This window comes from Scyliorhinus canicula, chromosome 2 (genome assembly GCF_902713615.1).
Source record: "Scyliorhinus canicula chromosome 2, sScyCan1.1, whole genome shotgun sequence".
Classification (NCBI taxonomy): Eukaryota; Metazoa; Chordata; class Chondrichthyes; order Carcharhiniformes; family Scyliorhinidae; genus Scyliorhinus; species Scyliorhinus canicula.
In genome coordinates this window covers 1,225,727-1,240,527 of record NC_052147.1, presented here as the reverse complement: position 1 = coordinate 1,240,527, position 14,801 = coordinate 1,225,727, and the positions used below count along the sequence as shown (strand labels likewise).

General features: G+C 52.5%; 1 protein-coding gene across 1 annotated transcript in view; it reads left to right on the top strand.

The window, feature by feature from the left end:
* jdp2b (Jun dimerization protein 2b) overlaps positions 1 to 8,397 on the top strand; it is a 44,375-nt gene extending 35,978 nt beyond the window's left edge. Inside the window, exons 4-5 of the mRNA XM_038790330.1 lie at positions 1,914 to 2,021; positions 8,165 to 8,397. Coding sequence (XP_038646258.1) covers positions 1,914 to 2,021; positions 8,165 to 8,323 — 267 coding nt within the window. The 3' untranslated portion in view covers positions 8,324 to 8,397. The remainder of the gene's footprint in view (positions 1 to 1,913; positions 2,022 to 8,164) is intronic.
* Positions 8,398 to 14,801: the final 6,404 nt, after the last annotated feature.

Here is a 14,801-nt window from a genome sequence, read left to right as displayed (position 1 = left end):
CTAACCCCATGCTGTACCTGCCCTGGGAGTGTTTGAGGGGGACAGTGTAGAGGGAGCTTTACTCTGTATCTAACCCCACGCTGTACCTGCCCTGGGAGTGTTTGATGGGGACAGTGTAGAGGGAGCTTTACTCTGTATCTAACCCCGTGCTGTACCTGTCCTGGGAGTGTTTGATGGGGGCAGTGTAGAGGGAGCTTTACTCTGTATCTAACCCCGTGCTGTACCTGCCCTGGGAGTGTTTGATGGGGGAAGTGTAGAGGGAGCTTTACTCTGTATCTAACCCCGTGCTGTACCTGTCCTGGGAGTGTTTGATGGGGACAGTGTAGAGGGAGCTTTACTCTGTATCTAACCGCGTGCTGTACCTGCCCTGGGAGTGTTTGATGGGGACAGTGTAGAGGGAGCTTTACTCTGTATCTGACCCCGTGCTGGACCTTTCCTGGGAGTGTTTGATGGGGACAGTGTAGAGGGAGCTTTACTCTGTATCTAACCCCGTGCTGTACCTGTCCTGGGAGTGTTTGATGGGGACAGTGCAGAGGGAGCTTTACTCTGTATCTAACCCCGTGCTGTACCTGTCCTGGGTGTGTTTGATGGGGACAGTGTAGAGGGAGCTTTACTCTGTATCTAACCGCGTGCTGTACCTGCCCTGGGAGTGTTTGATGGGGACAGTGTAGAGGGAGCTTTACTCTGTATCTAACCCCGTGCTGTACCTGTCCTGGGAGTGTTTGATGGGGACAGTGTAGAGGGAGCTTTATTCTGTATCTAACCCCGTGCTGTACCTGTCCTGGGAGTGTTTGATGGGGAGAGTGTAGAGGGAGCTTTACTCTGTATCTAACCCTGTGCTGTACCTGTCCTGGGAGTGGTTGATGGGGACAGTGTAGAGGGAGCTTTACTCTGTATCTAATCTCGTGCTGTACCTGTCCTGGGAGTGTTTGATGGGGACAGTGTAGAGGGAGCTTTACTCTGTATCTAACCCCGTGCTGTACCTGTCCTGGGAGTGTTTGATGGGGACAGTGTAGAGGGAGCTTTACTCTGTATCTAACCCCATGCTGTACCTGTCCTGGGAGTGTTTGATGGGGACAGTGTAGAGGGAGCTTTACTCTGTATCTAACCCCATGCTGTACCTGCCCTGGGAGTGTTTGAGGGGGACAGTGTAGAGGGAGCTTTACTCTGTATCTAACCCCACGCTGTACCTGCCCTGGGAGTGTTTGATGGGGACAGTGTAGAGGGAGCTTTACTCTGTATCTAACCCCGTGCTGTACCTGTCCTGGGAGTGTTTGATGGGGGCAGTGTAGAGGGAGCTTTACTCTGTATCTAACCCCGTGCTGTACCTGCCCTGGGAGTGTTTGATGGGGGAAGTGTAGAGGGAGCTTTACTCTGTATCTAACCCCGTGCTGTACCTGTCCTGGGAGTGTTTGATGGGGACAGTGTAGAGGGAGCTTTACTCTGTATCTAACCCCGTGCTGTACCTGTCCTGGGAGTGTTTGATGGGGACAGTATAGAAGGAGCTTTACTCTGTATCTAACTCCGTGCTGTAACTGTCCTGGGAGTGTTTGATGGGGACAGTGTAGAGGGAGCTTTACTCTGTATCTAACCCCGTGCTGTACCTGTCCTGGGAGTGTTTGATGGGGACAGTGTAGAGGGAGCTTTACTCTGTATCTAACCCCGTGCTGTACCTGTCCTGGGAGTGTTTGATGGGGACAGTGTAGAGGGAACTTACTCTGTATCTAACCCCGTGCTGTACCTGTCCTGGGAGTGTTTGATGGGGGCTGTGCTGAGCTGGGACATTGCCTGAAGTGTCTGCTGTGTCGGTTATTGTTTGATGTGATGATGTTACTCTCACAGACACAATGGACTGAATGGGCTCCTCGCGTGGTCTCATTGTGGAGAAATGTTTAATGTTAAAATCTCTTCAGACAGGTCAGGAGGATGACGAATGGCGGAAACGGAGGAGGGAGAAAAACAAAATTGCTGCAGCTCGATGTCGAAATAAAAAGAAAGAGAGGACTGAGTTCCTGCAGAAGGTGAGACATTTCTGATTGGTATATTTACACTGACGGTGAGTTACTCACGGCCCTGGCTCCTCATTTTAATTACATCACCTGTATCCCGTGACCTGCTTTGCTAGGACTGAGCACACTCCCTCATAAATTGTCTACTCTCCAGGGAATCTCCAGCAATCAAAATACTTTTCCAGTTAACCTTTTACCTGTGACAAATTAAGTGGTTCGAGTCAATCATGACCTCACATTTACGACTACTTAATTAAAGCTTTCAAACACACACTGATTATATGTATTTGAAAATGAAATGAAATGAAAATCGCTTATTGTCACGAGTAGGCTTCAATGAAGTTACTGTGAAAAGTAGTCGCCACATTCCGGCGCCTGTTCGGGGAGGCTGGTACGGGAATTGAACCCGCGCTGCTAGCCTTGTTCTGCTTTAAAGCCAGCTGTTTAGCCCACTGTGCTAAATCGCCCCAGTTATTGACATAGATTGTAGAGACCCCAGCACTGATCCCTGTGACATTCCACTGGTTAGAGCACATGGAAAAAACCCATTTATCTGTGCTTTGTGTCCTATTATTGAACCAATGCTTTGCCCATGCTAATATTACCCTTCCATCACACACTCTCATCTTGTATTGTAACCTTTGACGTGACACCTTATCAAATGCCTCCTGGAAATCCAAATACACGACATCTACAGGTTCCCCATTATCTACCCTGCCTGTTACTTCCTCAACAAACATCAAATAAATTAGTTAAACATGAGTTGCTTTTCACAAACCATGTAGAATTTACCTGATCTCACAAAGACTATCTCAGTATCCTTTTGCTGTTTTGGTTTCTTGAAGTTTCTAACTGCTCCTGCAGCAGGAACTGGTGTCATTGGGGCTCCTGCTGGGAATGATGGGGACTGGGAACTGGTGTCATTGGGGCTGCTGCTGGGAATGATGGGGACTGGGAACTGGTGTCATTGGGACTCCTGCTGGGAATGCTGGGAACTGGAAACTGGTGTCATTGGGGCTGCTGCTGGGAATGATGGGGACTGGGAACTGGTGTCATTGGGGCTGCTGCTGGGAATGATGGGGACTGGGAACTGCTTCGTTGGGGCTGCTGCTGGGAATGATGGGGACTGGGAACTGCTTCATTGGGGCTGCTGCTGGGAATGATGGGGACTGGGAACTGGTGTCATTGGGGCTGCTGCTGGGAATGATGGGGACTGGGAACTGGTGTCATTGGGGCTGCTGCTGGGAATGATGGGGACTGGGAACTGGTGTCATTGGGGCTGCTGCTGGGAATGATGGGGACCGGGAACTGGTGTCATTGGGGCTGCTGCTGGGAATGATGGGGACTGGGAACTGCTTCATTGGGGCTGCTGCTGGGAATGATGGGGACTGGGAACTGCTTCGTTGGGGCTGCTGCTGGGAATGATGGGGACTGGGAACTGGTGTCATTGGGACTCCTGCTGGGAATGCTGGGGATTGGGAACTGGTGTCATTGGGGCTGCTGCTGGGAATGATGGGGATTGGGAACTGCTTCATTGGGGCTCCTGCTGGGAATGATGGGGACTGGGAACTGCTTCGTTGGGGCTGCTGCTGGGAATGATGGGGATTGGGAACTGGTGTCTTTGGGGCTGCTGCTGGGAATGATGGGGACTGGGAACTGCTTCATTGGGGCTCCTGCTGGGAATGCTGGGAACTGGTGTCATTGGGGCTGCTGCTGGGAATGATGGGGATTGGGAACTGCTTCATTGGGGCGGCTGCTGGGAATGCTGGGGACTGGGAACTGCTTCATTGGGGCGGCTGCTGGGAAGGATGGGGTTTCTATTCTCTGTCTGTATTAATCTCCCAGGTGCTGCTGGTCTGAAACTCTTCAGCTTTCGTGTAACTTCATTGCTGCAGGTTAACTGGTGAATATTGTCCAGTGCCGATATTACTGCTGTAATTGTCAGATTTACAACAATCAAACTTAATGCTGTGTTCTGTGATTGGTGCGGGGATGGGGATTTTGAGGATTGTTTATTCTTCAAAACGATTCTGCACAAGTCTGCAGTTTCTCAAAACCATTAATCTTTATTTACAGCAAGTATTTACATATTTGGAGCCTGTATACACGGTCGGAGTATCTCCTGCCCCGAGATCTCTCTTACTTCGCAGTTAAGTGATGTGACATCATTATTACATCAGCACCATGTATGTTTCTGATGTGAACTCTTTCCCCTCCATCTCGCCCAAATCTTTATCCCTGTCAACTTTACATTTTCTACATCCCCGCCCAAAGTCTCTGAGTTCACAGGGTCAGTCTCTGAGGTGCTTTGACCAATCTAGCTGACCTAGCTCTGCTCTCCTCAGGTCAAGGATATTCCACACTCTCCGTTCTGATGGTGTGAGTGATGTTCTCCTGGTTTCTCCACAGCTTGTAGTAAATCTCTCTTCACCAGGATCTGTGTAATAAGATCGGGGCCGGGATTCTCCCCTACCCGGCGGGGCGGGGGGTCCCAGCGTAGCGGAGTGGTGCCAACCACTCCGGCATCGGGCCTCCCCAAAGGTGCGGATCCGTACCTTTATGGGCTAGGCCCTCACGGGAGTGGTTTCCATTCCGCCGATGGCGTCAAAACTGGCGCCAACGGCCTTTGGCGCTACGCCGCCCGGCGTTGGGGCTGGCCAAAAGGCCTTTGCCAGTCTGCGCATGTGCCGGTGGGTCAGCGGCTGCTGACGTCATCACCGGCGCATGCACGGTAGGGGGGGTCTCCTGCCTCCTCCATGGTGGAGGCCGTGATGGCGAAAGAAAAAGAGTGCCCCCACGGCACTGGCCCGCCGGCCGATCGGTGGGCCCCGATCGCGGGCTTGGCCACCATGTGGGCACCCCCCGGGTTCCGATCGCCTCGCGCCCCCCCCCCCCCCCAGGACCCCGGGGGCCCGCTCACGCCGCCAATCCCGCCAGCACCAGAGGTGGTTTAAACCACGTCGGCGGGAGAGGCCTGTCAGCGGTGGGACTTCGGCCCATCGCGGGCCGGAGAATCGCCGCGGGGGGCACGACGGGGCGTGATACCCGCTCCCGCTGATTCCCGGGTGGCGGAGTATTCCGGCCACGGCGGGGGCGAGATTTACACCGGCCCTTGGCAATTCCCCGACCCTGCGGGGGGGTCGGAGAATTCCGCCCCAGGTTTCTATTGGCTTCCTTCCCATGGATATTAATCTGCTGTGGTTCCTCCTGAGGATTCCCTGGTCTGTCTCAATCCTGTACGATCTTCCTTGGGGAGATTTTTCAATGATTATATCTTCCTTCTGCTGGTCTCAGATGCAGATTCTCTCGCTGGTAACTCACGGGCTGTGTGCCTGGGATTAAAATTCCAAAGGCGGTGGATTCAAGGATCTTCCTCTTGGTGATTTACCTTCTCATGGCTGTTTGTGGTGACATTGGGTTTGCGTTTTGTTGTAGACATGGCAGCTGAGTTCTCTATCCCCTACCCAGTCATCACTCGGACGGTCAGAAACCATTTTGCAGTGAGTTAAGTTCAATATCTCAGAAGAACTAGATTAAGATAAATCTTTGGTTCCTCGTCCTCTCAGCTTCTCCATTCACCTGACATTAGTGAGCTGATCTGGTTATCAAATCCATAATCATTGGGGAAATAAGGGAGAGTATCAAATTGAAGGAAAAAGCATACAAAGTGGCAAAGATTAGTGGGAGACTAGAGGACTGGGAAATCTTTAGGGGGCAACAGAAAGCTACTAAAAAAGCTATAAAGAAGAGTAAGATAGATTATGAGAGTAAACTTGCTCAGAATATAAAAACAGACAGTAAAAGTTTCGACAAATATATAAAACAAAAAAGAGTGGCTAAGGTAAATATTGATCCTTTAGAGGATGAGAAGGGAGTTTTAATAATGGGAGATGAGGAAATGGCTGAGGAACTGAACAGGTTTTTTGGGTCGGTCTTCACAGTGGAAGACACAAATAACATGCCAGTGACTGATAGAAATGAGGCTATGACAGGTGAGGACCTTGAGAGGATTGTTATCACTAAGGAGGTAGTGATGGGCAAGCTAATAGGGATAAAGGTAGACAAGTCTCCTGGCCCTGATGGAATGCATCCCAGAGTGCTAAAAGAGATGGCTAGGGAAATTGCAGATGCACTGGTGATAATTTACCAAAATTCATTAGACTCTAGGGTGGTCCCGGTGGATTGGAAATTAGCAAACGTGACACCACTGTTTAAAAAAGGAGGTAGGCAGAAAGCAGGAAATTATAGGCCAGTGAGTTTAACTTCGGTAATCGGGAAGATGCTGGAATCTATCATCAAGGAAGAAATAGCGAGGCATCTGGATAGGAATTGTCCCATTGGACAGACGCAGCATGGGTTCATAAAGGGCAGGTCATGCCTAACTAATTTAGTGGAATTTTTTGAGGACATTACCAGTGCAGTAGATAACGGGGAGCCAATGGATGTGGTATATCTGGATTTCCAGAAAGCCTTTGACAAGGTGCCACACAAAAGGTTGCTGCATAAGGTAAAGATGCATGGCATTAAGGGTAAAGTAGTAGCATGGATAGAGGATTGGTTAATTAATAGAAAGCAAAGAGTTGGGATAAATGGGTGTTTCTCTGGTTGGCAATCAGTAGCTAGTGGTGTCCCTCAGGGATCCGTGTTGGGCCCACAATTGTTCACAATTTACATAGATGATTTGGAGTTGGGGACCAAGGGCAATGTGTCCAAGTTTGCAGATGACACTAAGATGAGTGGTAAAGCAAAAAGTGCAGAGGATACTGGAAGTCTGCAGAAGGATTTGGATAGGTTAAGTGAATGGGCTAGGGTCTGGCAGATGGAATACAATGTTGACAAATGTGAGGTTATCCATTTTGGTAGGAATAACAGCAAACGGGATTATTATTTAAATGACAAAATATTAAAACATACTGCTGTGCAGAGAGACCTGGGTGTGCTAGTGCAATGAGTCGCTAAAAATTGGTTTCCAGGTGCAACAGGTGATTAAGAAGGCAAATGGAATTTTGTCCTTCATTGCTAGAGGGATGGAGTTTAAGACTAGGGAGGTTATGCTGCCATTGTATAAGGTGTTAGTGAGGCCACACCTGGAGTATTGTGTTCAGTTTTGGTCTCCTTACCTGAGGAAGAACGTACTGGCGCTGGAGGGTGTGCAGAGGAGATTCACGAGGTTAATCCCAGAGCTGAAGGGGTTGGATTACGAGGAGAGGTTGAGTAGACTGGGACTGTACTCGTTGGAATTTAGAAGGATGAGGGGGGATCTTAAAGAAACATATAAAAGTATGAAGGGAATAGATAGGATAGATGCGGGCAGGTTGTTTCCACTGGCGGGTGAAAGCAGAACTAGGGGATATAGCCTCAAAATAAGGGGAAGTAGATTTAGGACTGAGTTTAGGAGGAACTTCTTCACCCAAAGGGTTGTGAATCTGTGGAATTCCTTGCCCAGTGAAGCAGTAGAGGCTCCTTCATTAAATGTTTTGAAGATAAAGATAGTTTTTTGAAGAATAAAGGGATTAAGGGTTATGGTGTTTGGGCCGGAAAGTGGAGCTGAGTCCACTAAAGATCAGCCATGATCTCATTGAATGGCGGAGCAGGCTCGAGGGGCCAGATGGCCTACTCCTGCTCCTAGTTCTTAGGTTCTTATGATGCCGTTTTTAAGGGGCGGAACCTCTGAAAACTGGCACCGCCCCCGATTTCGTCGTGAGCAAGGATTCTCCGCTCATTCGCTGATTACGATATCGGTGTCGGACAAGGGAGAAACCTGTCCAGAGTCTCCGAAACGGAGAATCTTTGCGATTTTTTCATAAATTTCAAGCTCTCTGTTATTAAATTCCAATGAACACTGAAATAAGAGTTGAAAACTTGTAGGATTTCTTCATAAGAAGCTGGATTCTTATCAACCCCCTGCCTTGGGATCACATCATCACCAAGAGACCCTACTGCATAAAGTAGTGTACTGACCTGGTGTGTTTGATCTTTTCCCTGTAATCCTGAAGAAGTTGTGTAGGTGCCCAGGATACGGCCATCTTTAATTTCCATCATTCCCATGTGTTTTAACAATGCATTTGAATTGTTCATTTCTGTACTCGGAGATGTTCGTGTATGTTAAAGTGCATCTGAATGAAGATGTGTCTGCTCTTTCCTTCATCACACAGGAGTCCGAGAGGCTGGAGCTGATGAATTCGGAGCTGAAAACACAGATTGAGGAACTGAAGCAAGAACGACAGCAGCTGATCCACTTGTTAAACAGACATCGGCCAACATGCATTGTGAGGACAGACAGTGTGGGGAACCGAGTGCAATTCACTCCTTGAGCAATTGAAGAATGAAGAAAATCTTCAACCCATTCAGGCAGCTTGGAAATCGCAATCCATCAGGAACTGCTCTGGAAAACCATCCAGCCCATTCTGGCTGAACACTGTTTAAAGAATTGACGTAACCCAAGGTATCTCCCGAAGATCCTCTCCAGATCATTGCGAATCTCGCAGTCTGACTGCTTCAGGAACTGGGAGTGAGCCGGACTCCCGTAGACTCAGGGAGAATATGGGGCAGGGTCTTGGTGTCATTATACACATGTACCATGGACAAGACAGGAATTTTGGAGGGGGGAATAGGGTACTGCAGCTATGGAACTATCAGTAACAAAACATTGTTGAATGTGGAACCTTCAATGGAGGGAGTGAGGGAGGGAGGGAAGAAGGGAGGGAGGGAAGGAGTGACCGAGGGAGAGAGTGACAAAGGGAGTGAGTGAATGAGGGATTGCCCCAAAAAACAAAGAATAAAGAAAAGTACAGCACAGGAACAGGCCCTTCGGCCCTCCCAGCCTGCACCGACCATGCTGCCCGTCTAAACTAAAATCTTCTACAGTTCCGGGGTCCGTATCCCTCTATTCCCATCCTATTCATGTATTTGTCAAGATGTCCCTTAAATGTCACTATCGTCCCTGCTTCCACCACCTCCTCCGGCAGCGAGTTCCAGGCACCCACTACCCTCTGTGTACAAAACTTGCCTCGTACATCTCCTCTAAACCTTGCCCCTCGCACCTTAAACCTATGCCCCCGAGTAATTGACCCCACCACCCTGGGAAAAAGTCTCTGTTTGTGCCCCTCATAATTTTGTAGACCTCTATCAGGTCGCCCCTCAACCTCCGTCGTTCCAGTGAGAACAAACCCAGTTTATTCAACCGCTCCTCATAGCTAATGAAATGAAATTAAATGAAAATTGCTTATTGTCGCGAGTAGGCTTCAATGAAGTTACTGTGAAAAGCCCCTAGTCGCCACATTCCGGCGCCTCTTCAGGGAGGCTGGTACGGGAATCGAACCGTGCTGCTGGCCTGCCTTGGTCTGCTTTCAAAGCCAGCGATTTAGCCCAGTGAGCTAAACCAGGCCCTCCATGCCCTCCATACCAGGCAACATCCTGGTAAATCTCTTCTGCACCCTCTCTAAAGCCTCCACATCCTTCTGGTAGTGTGGCGACCAGAATTGAACACTATACTCCAAGTGTGGCCTAACTAAGGTTCTATACAGCTGCAACATGACTTGCCAATTCTCATACTCAATGCCCCGGCCAATGAAGGCAAGCATGCCGTATGCCTTCTTGACTACCTCCTCTACCTGTGTTGCCCCTTTCAGTGACCTGTGGACCTGTACACCTAGATCTCTCTGACTGTCAATACTCTTGAGGGTTCTACCCCTTTGGAATCTGCGACATTGAAATGAATCCAGCCAAACATCATCATGAAAGATGGTGGTGAGATTAGGAGACGATTGGTGAAGAAGGAACATGGAGGAAGAGCAAGCAATTGATGGAAAGGCAGAGTTTCTGTGGTTACTGTAGTGATTATCCCTGAGCTCTCTGTCTAAACCCAAAAGGGACCGGTCCCAAACAGGGTAAAGTAAAGTCGACACAGTCCCAGGTGGCCAGAGGCTGCTTTCCCCTTTGAGGGGGAGAGCGGACTGGTGGTGATTTAAACTGAGGGTCACCACACTTCAGGCGAGGGGCAAGGTTGAGGAGCCTTCCTGAATAACCTCGGCCAGTACGGGGATTGAACCCACACTGCTGGCCTCGCTCTCCTTCATAAACAACTGAGCTAAACCAGCCCCAAACAGAGAGACAGAAGGTATCTGTAATGTGGAAGAGTGGAGATCTGACAGTCAGTATAACTGTAATCACTGCACTGGAGATTTCAGCCACAGGCTCTCATTTCCACAAGGATTAGTATTGAGCTTCTTACAGACATCCCACACTGTTCCCAATCCCACACTGCTCCCAATCCCACACTGCTCCCAATCCCACACTGCTCCCAATCCCACACTGCTCCCAATCCCACCCTGCTCCCAATCCCACACTGCTCCCAATCCCACACTGCTCCCAATCCCACACTGCTCTCCCAATCCCACACTGCTCCCAATCCCACCCTGCTCCCAATCCCACACTGCCCTCCCAATCCCACACTGCTCCCAATCCCACACTGCCCTCCCAATCCCACACTGCTCTCCCAATCCCACATTGTTCCCAATTCCACACTGCTCCCAATCCCACACTGCTCCCAATCCCACACTGCTCCCAATCCCACACTGCTCCCAATCCCACACTGCCCTCCCAATCCCACACTGCCCTTCCAATCCCACACTGCCCTCCCCATCCCACACTGCCCTCCCAATCCCACACTGCCCTCCCAATCCCACACTGCTCCCAATCCCACACTGCCCTCCCAATCCCACACTGCTCCCAATCCCACACTGCCCTCCCAATCCCACACTGCACCCAATCCCACACTGCTCCCAATCCCACACTGCACCCAATCCCACCCTGCTCCCAATCCCACACTGCTCTCCCAATCCCACACTGCCCTCCCAATCCCACCCTGCTCCCAATCCCACACAGCTCTCCCAATCCCACACTGCCCTCCCAATCCCACCCTGCTCCCAATCCCACACTGCTCCCAATCCCACACTGCTCCCAATCCCACACTGCCCTCCCAATCCCACACTGCTCTCCCAATCCCACATTGTTCCCAATCCCACACTGCTCCCAATCCCACACTGCTCCCAATCCCACACTGCTCCCAATCCCACACTGCCCTCCCAATCCCACACTGCCCTTCCAATCCCACACTGCCCTCCCCATCCCACACTGCCCTCCCAATCCCACACTGCCCTCCCAGTCCCACACTGCTCCCAATCCCACACTGCCCTCCCAATCCCACACTGCTCCCAATCCCACACTGCCCTCCCAATCCCACACTGCACCCAATCCCACACTGCCCTCCCAATCCCACACTGCTCCCAATCCCACACTGCTCCCAATCCCACACTGCACCCAATCCCACACTGCACCCAATCCCACACTGCTCCCAATCCCACACTGCTCTCCCAATCCCACACTGCCCTCCCAATCCCACCCTGCTCCCAATCCCACAAAGCTCTCCCAATCCCACACTGCCCTCCCAATCCCACCCTGCTCCCAATCCCACACTGCTCCCAATCCCACACTGCCCTCCCAATCCCACACTGTTCCCAATCCCACACTGCTCCCAATCCCACACTGTTCCCAATCCCACACTGCTCCCAATCCCACACTGCTCCCAATCCCACACTGCTCCCAATCCCACACTGCTCCCAATCCCACCCTGCTCCCAATCCCACACTGCCCCCAATCCCACACTGCCCCCAATCCCACACTGCTCCCAATCCCACACTGCTCCCAATCCCACACTGCTCCCAATCCCACACTGCTCTCCCAATCCAACACTGCTCCCAATCCAACACTGCTCCCAATCCCACACTGCTCCCAATCCCACACTGCACCCAATCCCACACTGCTCTCCCAATCCCACACTGCTCTCCCAATCCCACACTACTCCCAATCCCACACTGCTCCCAATCCCACACTGCTCCCATTCCCACACTGCCCTCCCAATCCCACAATGCTCCCAATCCCACACTGCCCTCCCAATCCCACACTGCTCTCCCAATCCAACACTGCTCCCAATCCCACACTGCACCCAATCCCACCCTGCTCCCAATCCCACACTGCTCCCAATCCCACACTGCTCCCAATCCCACACTGCTCTCCCAATCCCACACTGCTCCCAATCCCACACTGCTCCCAATCCCACACTGCCCTCCCAATCCCACACTGCTCCCAATCCCACACTGCTCCCAATCCCACACTGCTCTCCCAATCCCACACTGACCTCCCCATCCCACACTGCTCCCAATCCCACACTGCTCTCCCACTCCAGCCCTGCACCCAATCCCACACTGCTCCCAATCCCACACTGCCCTCCCAATCCCACACTGCTCTCCCAATCCCACACTGCCCTCCCAATCCCACCCTGCTCCCAATCCCACACTGCTCCCAATCCCACACTGCTCTCCCAATCCCACACTGCTCTCCCAATCCCACAGTGCTCCCAATCCCACACTGCTCCCAATCCCACACTGCTCCCAATCCCACACTGCCCTCCCAATCCTACACTGCTCTCCCAATCCCACAGTGCTCCCAATCCCACACTGCTCCCAATCCCACACTGCCCTCCCAATCCCACCCTGCCCTCCCAATCCCACACTGCTCCCAATCCCACACTGCTCTCCCAATCCCACACTGCTCTCCCAATCCCACAGTGCTCCCAATCCCACACTGCCCTCCCAATCCCACCCTGCCCTCCCAATCCCACACTGCTCCCAATCCCTCCCTGCTCCCAATCCCACACAGTTCCCAATCCCACACTGCTCCGCATCCCACACTGCTCCCAATCCCACACTGCTCCCAATCCCACACTGCTCCCAATCCCACACTGCTCTCCCAATCCCACACTGCTCTCCCAATCCCACACTGCACCCAATCCCACCCTGCTCCCAATCCCACAGTGCTCCCAATCCCACACTGCCCCCAATCCCACACTGCTCCCAATCCCACACTGCTCCCAATCCCACACTGCCCTTCCCATCCCACACTGCTCTCCCAATCCCACACTGCTCCCAATCCCACACTGCTCCCAATCCCACACTGCTCCCAATCCCACACTGCTCTCCCAATCCCACACTGCTCTCCCAATCCCACACTGCTCCCAATACCACACAGCTCTCAAACTCCCACACCGCTCCCACTCCTACACTGCTCCCAATCCCACACTGCTCCCAATCCCTCCCTGCTCCCAATCCCACACAGTTCCCAATCCCACACTGCTCCGCATCCCACACTGCTCCCAATCCCACACTGCTCCCAATCCCACACTGCTCCCAATCCCACCCTGCTCCCAATCCCACAGTGCTCCCAATCCCACACTGCCCCCAATCCCACACTGCTCCCAATCCCACACTGCTCCCAATCCCACACTGCCCTCCCCATCCCACACTGCTCTCCCAATCCCACACTGCTCCCAATCCCACACTGCTCCCAATCCCACACTGCTCCCAATCCCACACTGCTCTCCCAATCCCACACTGCTCTCCCAATCCCACACTGCTCCCAATACCACACTGCTCTCCCACTCCCACACCACTCCCACTCCTACACTGCTCCCAATCCCACACTGCTCCCAATCCCACACTGCTCCCAATCCCACACTGCCCTCCCAATCCCACCCTGCTCCCAATCCCACACTGCTACCAATACCACACTGCTCTCCCACTCCCACACCGCTCCCACTCCTACACTGCTCCCAATCCCACACTGCTCCCAATCCCACACTGCTCCCAATCCCACACTGCTCCCAATTCCACACTGCTCTCCCAATCTCACACTGCTCCCAATCCCACACTGCTCCCAATCCTACACTGCTCCCAATCCCACACTGCCCTCCCAATCCCACACTGCTCCCAATCCCACACTGCACCCAATCCCACACTGCTCTCCCAATCCCACACTGCTCCCAATCCCACCCTGCCCTCCCAATCCCACACTGCTCCCAATCCCACCCTGCCCTCCCAATCCCACACTGCTCCCAATCCCACCCTGCTCCCAATCCCACACTGCTCCCAATCCCACACTGCTCTCCCAATCCCACACCGCTCCCAAACCCACACTGCTCCCAATCCCACACTGCTCCCAATCCCACACTGCCCTCCCAATCCCACCCTGCTCCCAATCCCACACTGCTCCCAATCCCACACTGCTCCCAATTCCACACTGCCCTCCCAATCCCACCCTGCTCCCAATCCCACCCTGCTCCCAATCCCACACTGCTCCCAATCCCACCCTGCTCCCAATCCCACACTGCTCCCAATCCCACACTGCTCCCAATCCCACCCCGCCCTCCCATTCCCACACTGCTCCCAATCCCACCCTGCTCCCATTTCCACACTGCTCTCCCAATCCCACACAGCTCCCAATCCTTCACTGCTCTCCCAATCCCACACTGCTCTCCCAATCCCATACTGCTCCCAATCCCACACTGCTCCCAATCCCACACTGCTCTCCCAATCCCACACTGCTCCCAATCCCACATTGCTCCCATTTCCACACTGCTCTCCCAATCCCACACTGCTCCCAATCCCACACTGCTCCCAATCCCACACTGCTCCCAATCCCACACTGCTCTCCCAATCCCACACTGCTCCCAATCCCACCCTGCCCTCCCAATCCCACACTGCTCTCCCAATCCCACACTGCTCCCAATCCCACACTGCTCCCAATCCCACACTGCTCTCCCAATCCCACACTGCTCTCCCAATCCCACACTGCTCCCAAGCCCACACTGCTCCCAATACCACACTGCTCTCCCACTCCCACACCGCTCCCACTCCTACACTGCTCCCAATCCCACACTGCTCCCAATCCCACACT